The sequence below is a fragment of the Bos taurus genome, chromosome X (assembly GCF_002263795.3).
Source record: "Bos taurus isolate L1 Dominette 01449 registration number 42190680 breed Hereford chromosome X, ARS-UCD2.0, whole genome shotgun sequence".
NCBI lineage: Eukaryota > Metazoa > Chordata > Mammalia > Artiodactyla > Bovidae > Bos > Bos taurus.
The window spans coordinates 17,480,618-17,499,568 of NC_037357.1; the positions used below are offsets into that span (position 1 = coordinate 17,480,618).

General features: G+C 43.0%; 1 protein-coding gene across 1 annotated transcript in view; it reads right to left on the reverse strand.

Annotated features, from left to right (window-relative positions):
• GPC3 (glypican 3) overlaps positions 1–18,951 on the reverse strand; it is a 463,174-nt gene that overhangs the window by 114,614 nt on the left and 329,609 nt on the right. The window contains exon 6 of the mRNA NM_001035463.2: positions 3,024–3,144. Coding sequence (NP_001030540.1) covers positions 3,024–3,144 — 121 coding nt within the window. The remainder of the gene's footprint in view (positions 1–3,023; positions 3,145–18,951) is intronic.

Genomic DNA, 18,951 nt, shown 5'->3' on the forward strand with positions numbered 1-18,951 from the left:
TAAAAAAAGGTACAAACATTATCACTTACCTCCCAGGAGGCAGTGAGGATGAAATAATACCCAAGGGTAACAATGAGTTCCTGAAAAGAATGATTCTTTGACAGTACTGTATCTTATACAATTCCAGGCTGGATATTTTTTTTCCAATATGAGCAGTTAAGACTTTTAGGACATAAAAGCACTTTGAAATATGGTTCAATGCTACACAAATACAACACATTATCATCATCATCCCATTCTTCATTATGACTTCCCTAAAGTGTCTCACTTTCAGATTGAACCATGGCCAAAATATGAATTTTACTGAAGGTCTGAAAGATGATATATTTTGGCCATGTAAAGCAATACAGATGAGACAAGAAAAAACCAGCGTGGGTGTTTGGAGCCCAGCCAATTTTAACAGCTCAACTTAAACGGGTAAAACTGGTCTATCAATGAGAATTAATTGGTTGCTCAATGGTATTTATAAAGGAACCAAAAATGTCCACACATATGTCCATGGCAAAGGTAGGAGAAAGTAATTATAATGGTGACCTTTCCGACACTGACAATATATACCTCCCTACCTATGAAGAGGCTTCACCTTTTGTGGCTGAAAGTTAGCAGGAAGAGAAAGAAGGAAACAACATGGGAGAGAAAGATGTATCAAAGGGATCTCTTTGATCCACCCAAAATTTGGGTGGCAGAATTAGACTGGGAAGAAGTATTGGAATACTGTTCTCTTTCAGACTCACTCAAGTCCTGACTACAGTGGACATCCTGACTATAATAATCACCTTAACTGTGTCATGCACATGCAATTATGTGTGTGTGTGTGTATACATATATATATACATTTTACATATATATGCAAATATGTAAAATGTATAATTATACATAAATTTTATATAATGGGATATGAATAGACATAGATACATAGACATGATTTCTTATACTCACAATAATCTTGTAAGGAACTATTTTGCTAACTCTAAATACTACAGATGAAAACTAAAGCTCAGAGAGGTTGAATGATTTGCCCAAAGTTATATATCTAGTAAGACCCACAGTTGAACTGGGATCCACGTGGATTCAAAGCCCATGTTCTATTCATTATATGACATGGTCTCCCAGAGCATTAATATCAAACACCCAAAGTCTTTACTGAGGGGCTTGCTATAAATAGTCACTTTTAGTGACTGCCAGATCATATGCTCTGATGCAGCTTTCCCTTTTTACAGGGTGGGGCTCCATCCACAGGTCTTTCTCTGATATTTCTTATGAAAGCCTTCTCACAGTACCCAGCCCACCTCAGGCCTAAGCAAATCACCCCAAAACTGATGAGCAGCATCACTGTCTAGCTCTTCTTCATTATTGGCTGCCTTTTCTTTGTATTTAAACATGTGTTTCTCCTCCAAGGAAGGTATGAAAACAGGCCAGGCTCCTTTTGAATCCTCAAACTCCCTGGAACCTGGCTGAGCACATAGTAGGTATTCCTTCATGTCTGGTGACCAAAGACATCTGTTGACACTATTCATTTAAAATGAGGGGCACAGAGATGGACCCTGAGGTTCTGGCCTTACCAGTGCTTGGATCTAACCAGTTGAGTGGAGTCACCCAGACACATTTGGTTTGAGATAATTTAGAAATAATTCAAAGAAACACTGCCTTTGTCCCCAGGTAAAGCACACCAACAGCAATGGGAGGTTTATGCTGTGCTCTGAATTCTTCAGAGATGTGTTTTGAAACATCTTACATGTAACCAGGCTTTATAGAACTTAGTGAGGTTGTGAGTTCACCAAAAAGAAGGATCTGTTATGCAAATACTGCCACTATTCTGTGCTCAGAAGCAGTAACAACTAATTATTAAGTGCTCACAGAGAGCAGAGCACTTTCTTAGGCTCTGGAGGAATCTCACTCAAAAGTGTAGTAAATACTTTCACAATGCCATTCGCCATGAAATATGTCACTATTAGGAAGCCCTTCCAAATATTTTTCCTAAAAACCATAAAGATTTCACTGCTAAACTTCACAGGAAAAGACAAAATCACGCCAATGTCATCCTACAGAAACCTCTGTCCTTGCAGAAGGAGTTTAATTCATTAAGTCTTTCCTCAGCTATGAATAGAAGTCAGCGGTGCCAGGGTCCTCCCACCCATGGACACTGCCACTCTGGTAGGAACACTGCCACTCTGGTATCTGGTGGCATTTTTGATGGCATTTTTTAAACTGTGGCCACAAAGCAATCACAAGCAGATGGTACAACTAACTTCTATTTGTGTCTCAGTTACTAAACTCCTGAGAAGAAAAACTGTGCAAGTCAAGGGAATCTGTGGGTGCTCTGTGCATGGCAGTGACTCAGAAGTTGGCATGGGTGCAGTGAAGCTGGTCCTCTCGTATCTTGCTGGTGGCAGTGAAAGCTGTCACATCCCCATTGGACAGCAGTTTGGAAACATGCAGTAAAACGCTCATATCCTTTAACCCCATAACTCCAGTATGTTAAGAAACTGAGCTAAGATTAGGAGACAGCACTATGCAGGAGGTCGCTTTATTTAATGGTAAAAATATGAAGCAATCTGAATGCATAGCAAAGGCAAATTAATTATAATTAACACTCAAAGGAATCTTTCGGGGCCACAAAAGATGATTAGTATGCAGATTTGTGGCAACATGAAAAAGTGTTTCCAACACAGTGTTAATTCTAAGAAGCAGAAATCACTAATATACTTCCAATTATGTAAAAAGCCTATGTGTGATTTTTTGACCAAATATTAAAAAATATAAAAATGAAAACAGGATGGACTAGTGGGGTTGAGACAAATACTTTTCCTTCTGTTTTCCAAGCTTTCTCTTATGTTGTGATATTTTCCTTATAATTTAAAAATGGGGTGAAAAACAAAGGTCAGAAGTCCTGTTTAGCAGAGAGACTCTGAAGACGATGAACATGGCTGCCTTTCCAAAAGCCCAAGAATACAGTATGAACACTCAACATCATCCATTGCTCAATTTTTTGACATATCTGTTTTTGTTGGATACACACATACCTGGTTAATATGCTTCAGTTTGTCAATAATTTGACTGACCACTGGCTCAGGGCCCTTCATTTTCAGCTCATGGAGGTTGAACTGATTCTTCATTCCATTCCTCGCTGCCTTTTGGCTGTATCTGGAAATATGAAGGTAAAGAAAAGGTTTGTCACAAGAGAGTTCCAAGCAAAGTGCAAGTTGACTGTATCTGGCACACGGTCGAGCTGACCACAAGCTACCTTTACCTTCCAGCCCGTGGGATGCCTGCATGGTACAAAGGTAGACCACTCCAGATAGAGTCTACTTGTACTGGAGAACATTCATTCAAAAGTCAACAAGTTTCCTCCATCTCATTAGAACTGATTCAAACATATTCTTTTTAACGGCTGAGTAATATTCCATTGTGTACATGAAACTGGAGCCTATTTTACAGAGTGAAATAAGCCAGAAAGAAAACCACCAATACAGTATACTAATGCATATATATGGAATTTAGAAAGATGGTAACAATAACCCTGTATGCGAGACAGCAAAAGAGACACAGATGTATAGAACAGTCTTTTGGACTCTGTGGGAGAGGACGAGGGTGGGATGATATGGGAGAAGGGCACTGAAACATGTAAATCATCATATATGAAACAAATCGCCAGTCCAGGTTTGATGCATGATACAGGATGCTTGGGGCTGGTGCACTGGGATGGCCCAGAGGAATGGTACGGGGAGGGAGGTGGGAGGGGGGTTCAGGATGGGGAACACGTGTACACCCGTGGCGGATTCATGTCAATGTATGGTAAAACCAATACAATATTGTAAAGTTTTTTTTAAAAAAAAGTTAACAAGTATTAATTCATCATTCCTTTTTTCTCGGTGTTGGGGATATGGCAATGAACAAGACAGAGACAAGGTCTCTGCCCTTATTTTGCCCTCCATCTAGTGTAGAGTCCAGAAGAGCACTAAGGGAGGTGTTGGGTCTTGGCCAGGGAAGCACACAGGAGGGTCCTTAATTCTGAGTGTGCTTTCTATTCATCTGAAGGATAAAGACTCTTGCATGTTCTTTATTTCCTCCTTCTCCACTTCCTCCTCCCATCATTTCCTTCAGGTCTGGGCAGCCCAGCTCCTCCTGAAAAGGCTTTCCCAACCCATTTGCAGCATAAATTATACCTGCCAGCTTCTGTCTCTGTTCTCTACAGGGAGGCAAACCAGCGGCTCAAGGGAAGGTTTTAACGTGGTCCCCCAGGATAAGACATAGGTTTCTGCTTCAAGAATGAAGTTTCAAGCTATCTATGGACATCCTCACCAGCATGAGAATGGGGGATATTTACAATCCTGGGCAATTCTGCCTTTCAGTGCGGGGCTTTGTCAACTTCAACTGGAACAGTAATTCACTACTGAGGTGGTTTCTTTGCTGGCTTCATGGTTCCAGACCTCTGTACATTTACTCACCTTTCAAAACAAGGCAAACAAACACAAAACAAAAACAAGAAACAGATTTCATTTTCTCCTTTATCTTTTCTCATGTAGAAAGACCAGAACACTGTTACCAAAGGGGGAGAAGGTTTTGATCTCTTTTTTTTTTTTTTTTCCCTTTTTCCTCATCCTGATAATGGAATATTCTCTTAAAGAAATGGAAAAATTTGCAGGACTTTTGCCCCTACCTTATACACTTAAAAAATTACAATAGGGCAGTTGAATTAAGGGCAAATTCATATTTTTTACTCATATTTTTAATTACAAAAATAACAGTGCTCATTGAAGACAATTAAAATATACAGACATAATCAAAGCATACAGCACAAGTTCTTGCATCATCTTATCCTTCCAAGAGAGAGTCATCTTTAAGTTTGATATATATTCTTCTAGAGGTTTCCACATGCGTATGTGTGCATACGTGCATGCTCAGCCGCTCAGTCGTGTCCGACTCTTTGCGACCCTATGAACTGTAGCCTGCCAGGCTCCTCTGTCCGTGGTATTCTCCAGGTGAGAATACTGGAGTGAGTTGCCATGCCCTCCTCCAGGGAATCTTCCCAACATGGGGAATGAACTCACATCTGCCTTCATCTCCTGCATTGCAGGCAGATTCTTTACCCACTGAGCCACGTGGGAAGCCCTTCACAGGTGTATACTAACATGCAAGTCTAACCAAAATTGGAATTGTACTAGTTAGGCTGATTTGCAACTTATCACTTAATATGTATCTTAGATCCATTTCTGTGTCAGAACATAAATAACTGCTTTGTTTTTATTCCTCTGTATGGCTAGATCATAAATTATTTATCTAATGTCTTACTGATAAACAAGTGAGGTATTTCTAATATTTTACTAATATAAACAATGCTGCAAAGAACATCCTTGTATGGTGATCTTTGTACATTTCATGAATATCTATTAAGTTCCTAGAATTTTATCAATTTGTACTTCTAATCCCAAATTATGACATGCCAAGAATAATTAACACCACTGTATTTTTGCACAGCATTTTACAAAGCAGTTTTGTATCACTTAGCTCACTTGAGCTTCTCAGCCACACTGTGAGGAGATAGGGCAGACCTCATTATCTCTTTATTATTGAAAATTTCACAACTTCAGAAGATAGTGATCTAATAGATGCTTCCTTATAGTATAATACTCTGTCAATATTCAGTTCAGTTCAGTTCAGTTCAGTCGCTCAGTCCTGTCCAACTCTTTGTGACCCCATGAATCGCAGCACGCCAGGCCTCCCTGTCCATCACCAACTCCCGGAGTTCACTCAAACTCACGTCCATCAAGTTTATGATGCCATCCAGCCATCTCATCTTCTGTCATCCCCTTCTCCTCCTGCCCCCAATCCCTCCCAGCATCACGGTCTTTTCCAATGAGTCAACTCTTTGCATGAGGTAGCCAAAGTACTGGAGTTTCAGCTTTAGCATCTTTCCTTCCAAAGAACACCCAGGACTGGTCTCCTTTAGAATGGACTGGTTGGATCTCCTTGCAGTCCAAGGGACTCTCAAGAGTCTTCTCCAACACCACACTTCAAAAGCATCAATTCTTCAGTGCTCGGCTTTCTTTATAGTCCAACTCTCACATCCATACATGACCACAGGAAAAACCATAGCCTTGACTAGACAGACCTTTGTTGGCAAAGTAATGTCTCTGCTTTTGAATATGCTATCTAGGTTAGACATAACTTTCCTTCCAAGGAGTAAGCGTCTTTTAATTTCATGGCTGCAATCACCATCTCCAGTGATTTTGGAGCCCAGAAAAATAAAGTCTGACACTGTTTCCCCATCTATTTCCCATGAAGTGATGGGAACAGATGCCATGATCTTAGTTTTCTGAATGTTGAGCTTTAAGCCAACTTTTTCAGTCTCCTCTTTCACTTTCATCAAGAGGCTCTTTAGTTCCTCTTCACTTTCTGCCATAAGGGTGGTGTCATCTACATATCTGAGATTACTGATATTTCTCCTGACAATCTTGGTTCCAGCTTGTGCTTCTTCCAGCCCAGCGTTTCTCATGATGTCCTCTGCGTATAAGTTAAATAAGCAGGGTGACAGTATACAGCCTTGACTATTTACCTTACCTAACGTTAAAACTTAGCGAATACACTGTGTGTGCATGTGAAATACTTCAGTTGCGCCCGACTCTTTGCGACCCCATAGACTGTAGCCCGCCAGGCTCCTCTGTTCAAGGGATTCTCCTGGCAAGAATACTGGAATGGGTTGCCATGTCCTTCTCCAGTGAATAAACAGATCACCCACCACATACCAATTGCCTTTGGGGGCTGTGTTAAAGAAATGCAATGCATTTCTTTAAGGGAAATTCTTTGTTTATATATCTGGTGAGAATCAGCTCCCCACTAGCCTCCTTTTGTGTGCTTGTATATAATGCTGTCTGTTTAAATGTCATCTCCCTCTTGATGACCACCAACTCCATCCTCTTTTTCTTTATATCTACTGATGCCTGAAGCAGAGACCTGATTCACAGGTAAAGAGGTAAGCAGTTCTAAAATGAACTTTAGGAACGTGTCCCTAGAGACATCTCCCTGGACTTATTCCTATCGAAGCCTGCCCACTCCTATAAAACAAGTCACCTTCTAAAGTTTATTATCCTCAGTGGAATAGTGTAAAGACATCTGCCAACTTAGTGACTTTGCCCTGTACTCCTTCTTCCAAATCATTTATAAATATTAAGTCAAATTAGTCGCATAGCTGATCCCTTGTGGCCCTACTGTCTATTTCCTGCCATTCAGAAAAATGCCCTTTCAGCTCTTTTTTTTTGTCTCTTACCCCCAAGTCTTGGATAAGGAGCCGGGACTAAACACTGCTCCCCAATCCCATGCTGACTCAATTTTTTAAAAACAGCCTTGAGTTTAAAAGCTTGCCAAACTTTCTGAAAGTTGAAACAGCATCCACTATTTTGCTCTATCCATGTGCTATTTAAATCCTCAAAAGACTTAGTAAATTAAGCATGGTTTCTGGTTACAGAAGTGTTGGGAAGAGCTGGCTTATGGCTTAGACCTAAAACTTTATTTTATTTACTCCACAAAGCAGTAACCGAAAGTACTGGTTCGATTGATGTCTACATCTGCTAAAATTTAGTGGCCCTATTTTTAAATTTAGTGGCACTATTTTAAAACTATTCAGGAACTCTGCTCTTCCCCTATCCATTTAGGCATGTGAATACCTCTCCCCCATCCCCAATACTATGTCCTGTTTCTCACACCTCTACCCTTTTCTCCTTAGCCAGACAAAATGTAGAGCAGAATCTTAAAATTCTTGAGTGTTCAAATGGAATACTATGCAGACATCAAAAGAACAAAGTTAGAACAAAGCTGAAGATGGCCCCAAATTCTTGAAATCTGGTGATGCTACCATCATTGATAGGGTTCCTGGCAAGCGCACGTGTGTTGAGAGCTTCTCTATCCTCCTCTGAGCCATTTTGCTGTTCGCGACATGAGACAGATGGTTCCTGTGGGTGTCATCAAAGCAGTAGACAAGAAGGCAACTGGAGCTGGCAAGGTCACCAAGTCTGCCCAGAAAGCTCAGAAGGCTAAATGAACAACATCCTCAATACCTGCCATCTTAATCAGTGGTGGAAGAATGGTCTCAGAACTGTTTGTCTCAATTGGCCATTTAAGCTCAATAGTCAAAGACTAGTTAATGGTAACCTGGCATGATAAACCTTCAGAAGGAAAGGAGAATATTTTGTGGACCATTCATTTTTTGTGTGGCCGTTCTAAGTCATTGGTCTTTAAAATCAGTACTTTTTAATGGAAACAACTTGATTAAAAATATGTCATAGAATTTGAGACACTTAAAAAATTTAATGAGAAAAAAAAGAATGGTAAAAGCAGTTACTTCCAGTAAGTAAGATATTGGGGGAAATTTTAGTTTTTTATGTCCTTCTATATCTTTTACACTTTAAAACCTTTACAGTAATTTTTAATGGGTGAAAATTTATATAGCAGTTATTTTTAAGGCAAAAGAAAACAACATGAAACAACAATAACAACAACAAGAAAAAACAAATCAAAGGAAAATAAAAAGTGGGCCTAACTCCTAGGCCTCACTCAGAGCCTCTGGGAAATTATTCTTGTTAATCAGAGTTATGTCGGCCATGACTAGATCCCCGGCTTAAAGGGGATCCCTTATGAGAACACATGTTTGGGCCAATACACAGAATGTCACCCTGGAATTCCTTCACACCTCAGATGGTTATCATCAGGTCACAAACTATACTTTGTTAGGTTAAACACAGCCTATATGTTTTCTACTCTTCAATGAGGTAATGCTAACCTATTTCAAAAGGACAGTCAGTAAGGATATGACTGAATGTGTATTATTATGAGGACCCTGTCTCTAAACAGAGGCATAAAAGCCATTCAAGTTCTTGCCAACCTTCCCAGAAGATTCGAAGAGTCCTCTCCTGATGGGAGTTGAGGGCCTACCTGGGATTCATTCTGAACTGCTGCTCTTGCACCCAAATGCATTGTGGGTACCACGCTGAGTGGCTTGTGCTCCTTCCACATACGTTCCATTTACCAGCCCGTACAGTCCATGAGCTCTCTGAAGGCAGAGGCTTGGTTAGCTGTCTTGTGTACCACCCAGAGCACCTCCTAGTACATGTAGTAACACCAGCTGGCAGTGCTGAGTGCTTTCTCTGTGCCAGATACTGTTCCAGCATGAGGGAAAATACAACCCGCAGCACCACACTGAGTCCTCCTAAGAGCCCTACAAGATGGACGGTATTATAATCAGCTCCTTCTTGCAAAGAAGAACACCAAGGCATGAAGTGAAGCCACTTGCTGAAGGTCACACAGCTACTCAATAGCAAAGCTAGAGTTTGAACGTTTGAGTCTATGTCCAGCTGCCTCTGTTCTTAACCTCTCCGTTGCCATTATTCCTTAGAAATAATCCATGCTGACTAAATATTTGACATTTCCATTTCACACTGCCCAATTCATGGTATGATACAATTAGCCAGCTACTGGTGATGGTCTACGAGGCTCACAACAGGGTTTGCCACAACAGCTCTCTTTACCTAATCAGCGGATTCCTGGGCTTGCCCTTTAAAAGCCCTTGGGGAGAGCCCTGTGTATGGAGTTTCTTCTCCCAAACAGAGATCCAACAGCATCACCATTCAGTGAAATATTTGCATTCTTGAAAAATAAGGTATTGAAGTTAGACATATAAATAATCCTCCTCCACCACCACTGTATAGACAAACACCAAAGGTGATCTGAAATCTCTAAGGACAATAGGAAAGTGAGTGTTGGCGAAGGTCTCCCTGCCACGTAGCAATACGACATATGCAATGGAACCCCAGGGGATTTTATGTAACATACATGCTCCAAGCTTTAAGCTCAGAGGGACTCAGTTAGGGGTGTCTCTGTAGAGTTGCAGTAATTAATTCATTCATCCAGCATTTTATTTCCACTCACTTCCTCTGTGCCCCTGGTGTACAATGGTTCCTGACAGATTTTCAGTGAGGCTAAGTCACTGCAGCCACAATTCTCCCCACCCAGACTGCCCCGAGTGTCAGGAATGGGGACACTGTTGGCCATGGGGGATTTTAAGGATGGGTTATCTGCTTAGCAACACTCATCTCTAATTAGATTAACTGTCCTCTCTCCAGAACACTGCTTTTTCCTAAAGCTTTGACATGGTTCTGGCAATGAATACTGGCCAGTGGAGAAGGAAAAATAGAGAGGCGCTCCTGCCTCCTAAATCTAAACTCTTCTTAACTGGACATGTTATGCGTGATGTTATAAGTGTCCCCATAAAGCATTACCTGTGGTGTCTTCTTCCCCCATCCAGTGTGGTACCTGCTTATTAGCACAAAAATAGCAAATGTGATTTGTGAAGTGAAAGGAAGACACGTCTCTGTTCAGGCAGATTGGGCAGGGATGGAGGAGGGACACCTTGCAAAAGCCGTAAAGAGCAAAGGAACCCAATGAAAATAGGACACCTGGACGTGATGGTGTTAGGACAAATGACACAAAGAGAGCACTAGTAGAAGAGGAATAGAGTCAAACATGTGTAAAATGGGCAGTCTTTTCTTCCTGGGTCTGTGCTGGCTGAGGCAGCACAGGTAAAGTGGAAGGAAATCAATGGATTCAAACATACAACATTCAAATAGGAAGCACCCTTGTCCAATCCACTGATGGCGCAGATGAAGAAACTGAGACCCAGGGAGGGACTTTCCCAGCATCACAGGTAGGTAGTATCATAACTCTCACCGTTAGAATAAATTTCTTCTTTAAAAGGTTCCTTAAATACACGTTGGTGATTTTGAGCATTGCTAGTACGGATGCAGGAGAGAGAAGTTGCTAGAAAATTCACTTTCCTCCTTCTTCTAGGCATTAGACTACTGGAAAGTATTTGAAAGCAAGTCTTAGAAAAACCAACTTGCCCCCTCCCCCCACCAAATATTTAATTTCACAGAAGTTTGTTTCATTTACTACTGGGGTTTTAGATGATCTACACGGAAGTTACAGATCTCACATTCTCAGTGCGCCATCTTATGGAAAGGCTGCAGTATTGCAAGTAGCCCTTTGCCCAAACAGTGATTTATCAGAATGTTTCCTTGGAAAGCACTCCAGCTGCAACAATCACTGTGAAAAAATGGCATAACTTAAAGAGTATAAATACCTTTAAAAACAAACTAGAACACAGGGTAGAAAACCCACCTTATCAATAGGCCTAAGAAAATGTTCTTTTTCTATCCAAGATGCAGTCTTCATTTACATAAATGAACAGAAAAATAAAGCGAAAGTGAAAATTGCTGAGTTTAATAAATATGTTTAATAAAGAAGGCAGCAATTTGCTTCTCATTTATGTATGCACAAGTCTAAAGAAAAATGGTTTTCATAATTGTTGGTACAGCAATACCACTTCAGAGCAAATATCAGACAGGAGAGTGCCAGAAACAGATACGACCACCAGACTCCAAGAACTACTTTGATTCTCAAACAATAGCCTTTCAGAAATTACAGATATATTTCAACAGAAAGGAAGCAAAATTTAGAGTAGAAATCAGGGGGCTGAAAGCCCATTTATACCTCATCTAGTGGACATTACCTATATAAGGGAATAGCTTTATTAGAATCCGCTTTTAGCCTAGTTTCTAACCTGTAAGGAGAGACTAAAAGATTGGTCTTGGAATATAATCAAGAAGTCATTTAAACCTCAAGAAGAGAAGAATATTTTCCAGATGGTGAGGAAAGCTTGAGAAGTTGATATCACCCGCTGTGGGGAACAGCCTCCTGCAGAGATGGGGAGGCAGAGAGAAAATGCCTGAATGTTTGTCTGAAGAGGCAAACTCCACAGAGGAGCCTGGAGGTAAGGAGAGAGAAAAGTAAATAAGGAAGCAAAAGCGATTCCTGTGAGAACCGCGGCATGGGCAGAGCCTGATGTGTGGGAAGGTTGGTGAGAACAGCCTCCTGGGCTTTGAGCCCTGACCACGGGCAGCCAAGACACCAAGCCAGGGTGGGCAGGGCTGCTGAAGGGTTCTCTGAGGGGTGTCCTTGAGGGGAACATACCAAGGAGGAGAGGAATCTGAGCCAGTGTAAGATTTCCAAAAATAGCAAAAAAAAAAAAAAAAGGCAATTCAAAGTTCAATATTTGGGAGTGGAGATGTAGTAGCGCAGGGTGTATAATGGTGATTTATCATTAAATCACCCCAAACTCATTTACCGAGTCCCTCTAGCCCAGACAGTGGGCTTCCCTGATAGCTCAGTTGGTAAAGAATCCGCCTGCAATGCAGGAAACCCCAGTTTGATTCCTGGATTGGAAAGATCCACTGGAGAAGGGAAAGGCTACCCACTCCAGTCTTCTTGGGCTTCCCTTATGGCTCAGCTCGTAAAGAATCTGCCTGCAGTGTGGGAGACCTGGGTTCAATCCCTGGGTTGGGAAGATCCCCTGGAGAAGGGAAAGGCTACCCACTCCAGTATTCCGGCCTGGAGAATTCCAAAGAGTCAGACACGACTGAGTGACTTTTACTTTCTAGCCCAGAAAACCAGATGTTTTCTTGTCCCACTGGAGTTAAACCAAAAGGAAATGGTCTTTACCTTTTTTTAGTTTTTTTTTGAAAGTTAGATTTTAACTCAAAAATATTTGAGTCATAAAGGACCCTCAAAATCATTTAGTTCAATGCACCCCTCTTACAGATGGGCAAACTGAGTCCCAGAGAGACCAAACAGTAGCCATCCAAATTATTATTGGTATCACTGCTGATGGAATGTGATTAGAGCCACAACGTCCCCCAAATAGAAAAGACAAGAAGAGATCAAAGAACAGGTCACACACACGAGAACATTGTATGAAAGTAACTGATGTTGAAAATAATGATCAATAATTATTTTATTTTTAAAAGGTAAAATTCAGTCCTGTCTACATAGTTTACTGAGACAGCAAAGACAGTATACTTTAGAAAGGCTGAGTAATATGGTGGAAAGAGCACTGGTCCTGGAGTCAAGACACACGTTCAAAGGCTGGTACTGTGTGACTTTTGACAAGTAACTAAACTCTCCTGGACTTGAGTGTCCTTATCTCTGAAATAGGGATAATGCCACCTCCATTTGTTTTGAGGATTAGCTGATGTAATGAATGTTAGCAAATCTAAGATAACATAGGTTAAGTGTTTAGAAGAGGGCCCAACACATTTATATGAGCACTGGTATTGTTTTGTGAAAGTATCCAACACAAAATAGGTGTTCAATAAATGTTATTTGGAAAAGAATTTTCTGAAGTAGAATGAATAAATCTTGCCATGAATACTTAGGGGAAGCTTCAAGTCTGCTCATCCCTGTACCGAGAGAACTGGAAGAGTCTCCATTGGGTGAGTAGCCAGCACTGAGCAGGCAGGCCTGATTGAAAGGAACTACTCCTCAGCAGAGAGGTCCTCACAAAACTGCTAGTGGATGGGGCGTCTGAGGCAGGGAACTTATGGTTAGGACTTCAAATGGTTCAACATTTATTTTAGTCCACTGAAGAAGACGTTGTTGACCTGTGCCCCAGGGCAGACAGCCAAGTTTCCCGAGTGATCAACTTTGGGTGTCAGAAGCCTTTTCACTCTCTCCTCCCTCCACATTTCATGTTCCTGCTCTCTGTGACAGAAAATATTCTGCTTCCACTTTGCATATAACTGTCACAAGTAACGAATTACATGGCTCTTGGAAACACCCACACACTTTTTCAAATCTTTCTCTTCAGAACACTGCTTTGTTTGTCCCAGGTCCCTGCGGGATCCAGAACAAACATCCATTCTTTAATGCAAGGATCTTCAAAATTAAGAAGAGAACTTTCAAACTCTACCTACAATCACACTTCACAGACTCAAGAGGAGTTTCAGGGAGAGGCAAGTCTGAGTTAGAGAAGAACGTAACTTGTGGATTTTTTTCATGCATTGCGTTTCACAAAGAAAAGCCTCCTAAATGTTGCTTTGGATGTCTTGCTGAACCTTATTTCATGAACTGATAAAGACTGCAAGCAAAGGATAAACTGTTTTTACATGAATGGGTACTACTGAAATGCTTTAAAAGAAAGCTCAACATTCTTGTCACTGTTTCGTTGTCAGCGTCTAAGCCACAGTCCTTTACAGGCCCCTAATCCTTGAGAAACCTGTATGCAGGTCAAGAAGCAAGTTAGAACCAGACATGAAACAACAGACATGAGAAAGGAGTTTGTCAAGGCTGTATGCTGTCACCCTGTTTATTTAACTTATATTCAGAGTACATAATGCAAAATGCTGGGTTGGATGAATCCCAAGCTGGAATCAAGACTGTAGGAAGAAATACTGATAACCTCATATATGCCTATGACACCACTCTAATGGCATAAAGTGAAGAGGAGGTAAACAGCCTCTTGATGAGGGTGAAAGAGGAGAGAGAAAAACCTGGCTTAAAACTCAGCATTGAGAAAACTAAGATCATGGCATCCTGTCCCATCACTTCATGGCAAATAGATGGGGAAAATGTGGAGAAACAGTGGCATATTTTATTTTCTTGGGCTCCAAAATCACTGTTGATGGTGAGTGCAGCCACGAAATTAAAAGACACTTGCTCCTTGGAAGGAAAGTAATAACAAACCTAGACAGCATATTAAAGAGAAACATCACTTTGCCAACAAAGGTCCGTACAGTCAAAGCTATGGTTTTTTCAGTAGTCATGTATGGATGTGAGAGTTGGACCATATAGAAGGTTGAGCACTGAAGAGTTGATGCTTTCAAACTGTGGTGCTCGAGAAGACTCTTGAGAGTCCCTTGGACTGCAAGGAGATCAAACCAGTCAATTCTAAAGGAAATCAGTCCTGAATATTCATTGGAAGGTCTGATGCTGAAGCTGAAGCTCCAATACTGTGGACACGTGATAAGCGCCGATTCATTGGGAAAGACCCTGATGCTGGGAAAGATGGAAGGCAAAAGAAGGGGATGACAGAGGATGAGATGGTTGGATGGCATCACTGGCTCAATGGACATGAGTTTGAACAAACTCCAGGAGACAGTGAAGGTCAGGGAAGCCTGGCATGCTGCACTCCATGGGGTCAGAAAGAGTCAGACATGACTTAGCAACTGAACAACAACAATAAATCTTCAGTGCTTGGGATTAGGCCTACTGAGATCCTGAGCCAATGGGGACAATGGTGAGAGCTTAGCTGTCCGACCTATCCTTGGAGCCAGTGTTTCATGCTTTTGGGGTGAGCCCTACATGTTCAGGCATGGCTTCGTCTGGTCGGGTATATTTTCCTGGGCCATATGGCCAAATTCCATCCTGGTTTCTGTGTTTATATTCACCTGAGTCAGTCCTCTGCTTTACCCAGTGGCCAGCATACAACAGGCAGTCAATATACCTCTGTTGAAGTGAATTGAGACTGAAGACTTCATCCAAAGCTGATCTATTCTGCCCAGCCCTTGTCAGTCTGTTCCCCTGGAGTCTTCTGCCCCAATCTGGAGCCAGTGACTGAGGACCTGCATTATACTGGACTTCTGTCTGAGCCCTGCCAGGAAAACCTGCCACTGTGTCCCAAGCCGCCAGATCGCAGCACTTTGGATAACAATGGCCAGGTAGGGGATGGCGGAGTTCCTGCCTGAGGCCCCAGTGAACACCATTGTTCAAGTGGCAGGTCACTGCCCACCTGGGCCAGCCAAACGGGAGAGCTGCCACAGCCCGAGCACCACTCACTCATGCAGCCTGTGTCCCATTGCCTGGGCTCCCACACTGAGCCCACCCACACTACACAATACCAATTTGCATCACAAACCCTATTCCAGTGGTCTAAACTTTGGCCCGCTTCTGAGAGGATTTTACTGTCGTGAAAGCAATTCTTTGAACCCATCTGTTATATTCGCTACGGTCAAGGCAATAACTTCGAGAGGGTTTCAAATCTGATGGTGAAATTTCCAGGTTCTCAGTTTTGGGGGTCAGAAAAAGGATTTGCTGTCTTCCATCAGTACAGAGGCTTCCCAGGTCGCGCTAGTGGTAAAGAACCCACCTGCCAATGCAGGAGATGTAAGAGACATGGGTTCGATTCCTGGGTCAGGAAGATTCCCCTGGAGAAGGGAATAACAACCCAGTGACAAAAAGGTATCTGAGCTTAGAAGTAAGGAGAAGACTTTTGTGCTACCTTAACCACGAAGAAGGCAATGGCACCCCACTCCAGTACTCTTGCCTGGAAACTCCCATGGGCGGAGGAGCCTGGTAGGCTGCAGTCCATGGGGTCGCTAAGAGTCGGACACGACTGAGCAACTAAACTTTCACTTTCCACTTTCATGCATTGGAGAAGGAAATGGCAACCCACTCCAGTGTTCTTGCCTGGAGAATCCCAGGGACGGGGGAGCCTGGTGGGCTGCTGTCTATGGGGTCACACAGAGTCGGACACGACTGAAGTGACTTAGCAGCAGCAGCAGCAACCTTAAGCAATGTGATTCCCTGGTGGCTCAGATGGTAAAGAATCCACCTGCAATGTGGGACACCTGGGTTCAATCCTTGGGTTGGGAAGATCCCCTGGAGGAGGGCATGGCAACCCACTCCAATATTCTTACCTGGAGAATTCTACAGACAGAGGAGCCTGGTGGGCTATAGTCCATGGGGTTGCAAAGAGTTGGACATGACTGAAGCGACTTAGCACATGTCAGTACAGAATGCAAATACCTTCTATTCTGCACTTGCCTATTAAGCATCTATGCAGCTCTGTGCTGTTACAGAACTCTAGGAGTTAGAGACACTGAACTGTCCAGTGTTCTAAAAGCCCACTATCCCCAGTTTGGACTTCACAGACCAGATTCTGGTTTGGTCTTTGGCAAATCTGGTCCTCAGAAAATGAAATCTTCAACTAGTGACTGTGTGGGATTTCCCTGCAAACTAAGATGCTTGAGAATGTGCAGCCCACCACTTCATGAGCTGAGGACACACACCGGCCTCCATCATGACACCCAGAGAGCCAGCAGAGGGCGCCTCTGTGGCTGATGGAGAGGAGATGAAACTAGCAAGAAGAAGGTGTGAGACTTGCCCAAGGACACTAAAAAGTCTGGCCTGAAGAAAGCAGAACTGCCACTTCTGCTGCCTTCTCTTAAACTCGGTCCCAGAGCCCCAGGATGCAGGCTGCAGTCACGGCCCTGGGGAGCAGAAGGAAACACTCTGGTGGAAGTGTGTTCCAGTATTCCCCTGGTGGAAGACGGTGCCCATGGTGGGCATGGCCAGAGGAACCAAACTAGAGCCACCGGCCCTTCCACTGCCAATAGCAGAACAGCTCTGCCCTTGGCGGGCCCAAGTCTGGCACGGCCGCTCTCTAGTCACCAGCAATAAAATAACACTCAAGAGTAACAGAGGGAAGGAAAGGTGAACTGAAGTGTAAACCACCCCTACTCCAGCCTCCCCAGCAGTTGGCAGGTGCCTCCAGGTCCTCGACTCTTTGCACCTGCTCTCCGGCCAGAACAAGGGGCCTATTGTGTGCAGCTGTGTGCAGGGTGGTGCTAAGCAAACGAGAAGTGCCTCTCCTGATCATAAAGTAGATGGGATTCCAGGAAAACTTTACTCAGCCAAATAAAAGTGATTGTAAAGCACTTGGTGAAATATAAACTGCTACATAAATACTTAATAAAAGCTCACAGCAATGCACACAAGGACAGCTAGGTCAAAAATTACCCTAGCTCTCTAGCCCGGAGGGTTTCAGCAAAGAGAGAACTGTCTCCCTCCCTTGGGTTTGCTCAGCCACTTTGTATCCCTCTGCTCTGACCTGCCCTTCAGCCCCTGGCACTCCACTCCATGGATCTCTCTCCACACTGATAGAGCTCTGTGGTTTGAGGGCTTCTCATTTTCATTCTGGGTGGTTGTGTCAAATATTATTTGGAGCAACAGACACTGAATTCTATTTCTTTTGCTCAGAAGCTCCATTGGGGTCGTGTGGTGCTATGGGGGTGGCAATTTCTTTAAGGCTTAATTATGTTAATTTCACCCCAAACTCTCCAATATCAGAAACTGAGTACTCTGACATCTCAATCAGCCAACCTACCTGCCCCCCCTGTAGCCCCAAAGATACCCGAAGGATCTGTTCTAATGAGAATGATTACACCCTGGGGCTCCTTTTCAATTGCTTTCACTTTGGTCTATTTGGGAAGCCATCAGAGAAAGAACTGGATATTCAATGTCATCAAGGAGGCTTTAGGGCAATCCTCCTCCATTCAGACTCCCCCCTTCCCTCAAATATCCTTGCCATTGAAACTCATGGACTGTTAGAGCTGGAAAGAGCTTTAGAGGTCATCTTGTCTAACTCCATTTTACAAATAGAAGACTGGCGGTCAGTGACTTGCCCAAGGTCACACAAACCAGTTTGTGGTAGAGTTAAGAGCCAAGCTGGACTTCCAGTCTAGGGCTAAAGGGGTCTCTACTTGCATGGGCTTCACATTCATAGGTAATGGTGTTATCATAGGAGCCATGGTATACTGGCCTCAGAAGGAGGTGAAGGTCATTGGCTCTTTCTCCCAGGGGATACCACCTTCCAGCCCTGAGAAAATCTGAAAGCTGAGAAGCATGGTGCAAGAGGCAGAAAAAGAACTGCAATTTCCTGGGCCAGGACTGGGGATAGACCAAGGGAAGGATAGAATTTAGCAGCACAGGCCAAGAAAAGCCAGACAGAACACCTATCCCAAGTGTGCTGGACTAGGAGAACAAGCTTAGATCAGGGTTTCCATCAAGAACAGGAAGAAGAGAAGCCAAGCATGTGACAGGCAGTGTCGTGGACAAGACAGCATAGACTACCTGATTTCGGATCCCATCTCTCTTAATAGTGCCGTGGCTTTTGTTGTTATTTAACCATATCATTGGGGCTTCCCTTGTGTCTCAGCTGGTAAAGAATCTGCCTGCAATGCGGGAGACCTGGGTTCAATCCCTGGGTTGGGAAGATCCCCTGGAGAAGGGAAAGGGTACCCACTCCAGTATTCAGGCCTGGAGAATTCTATGGACTGTACACGCCAT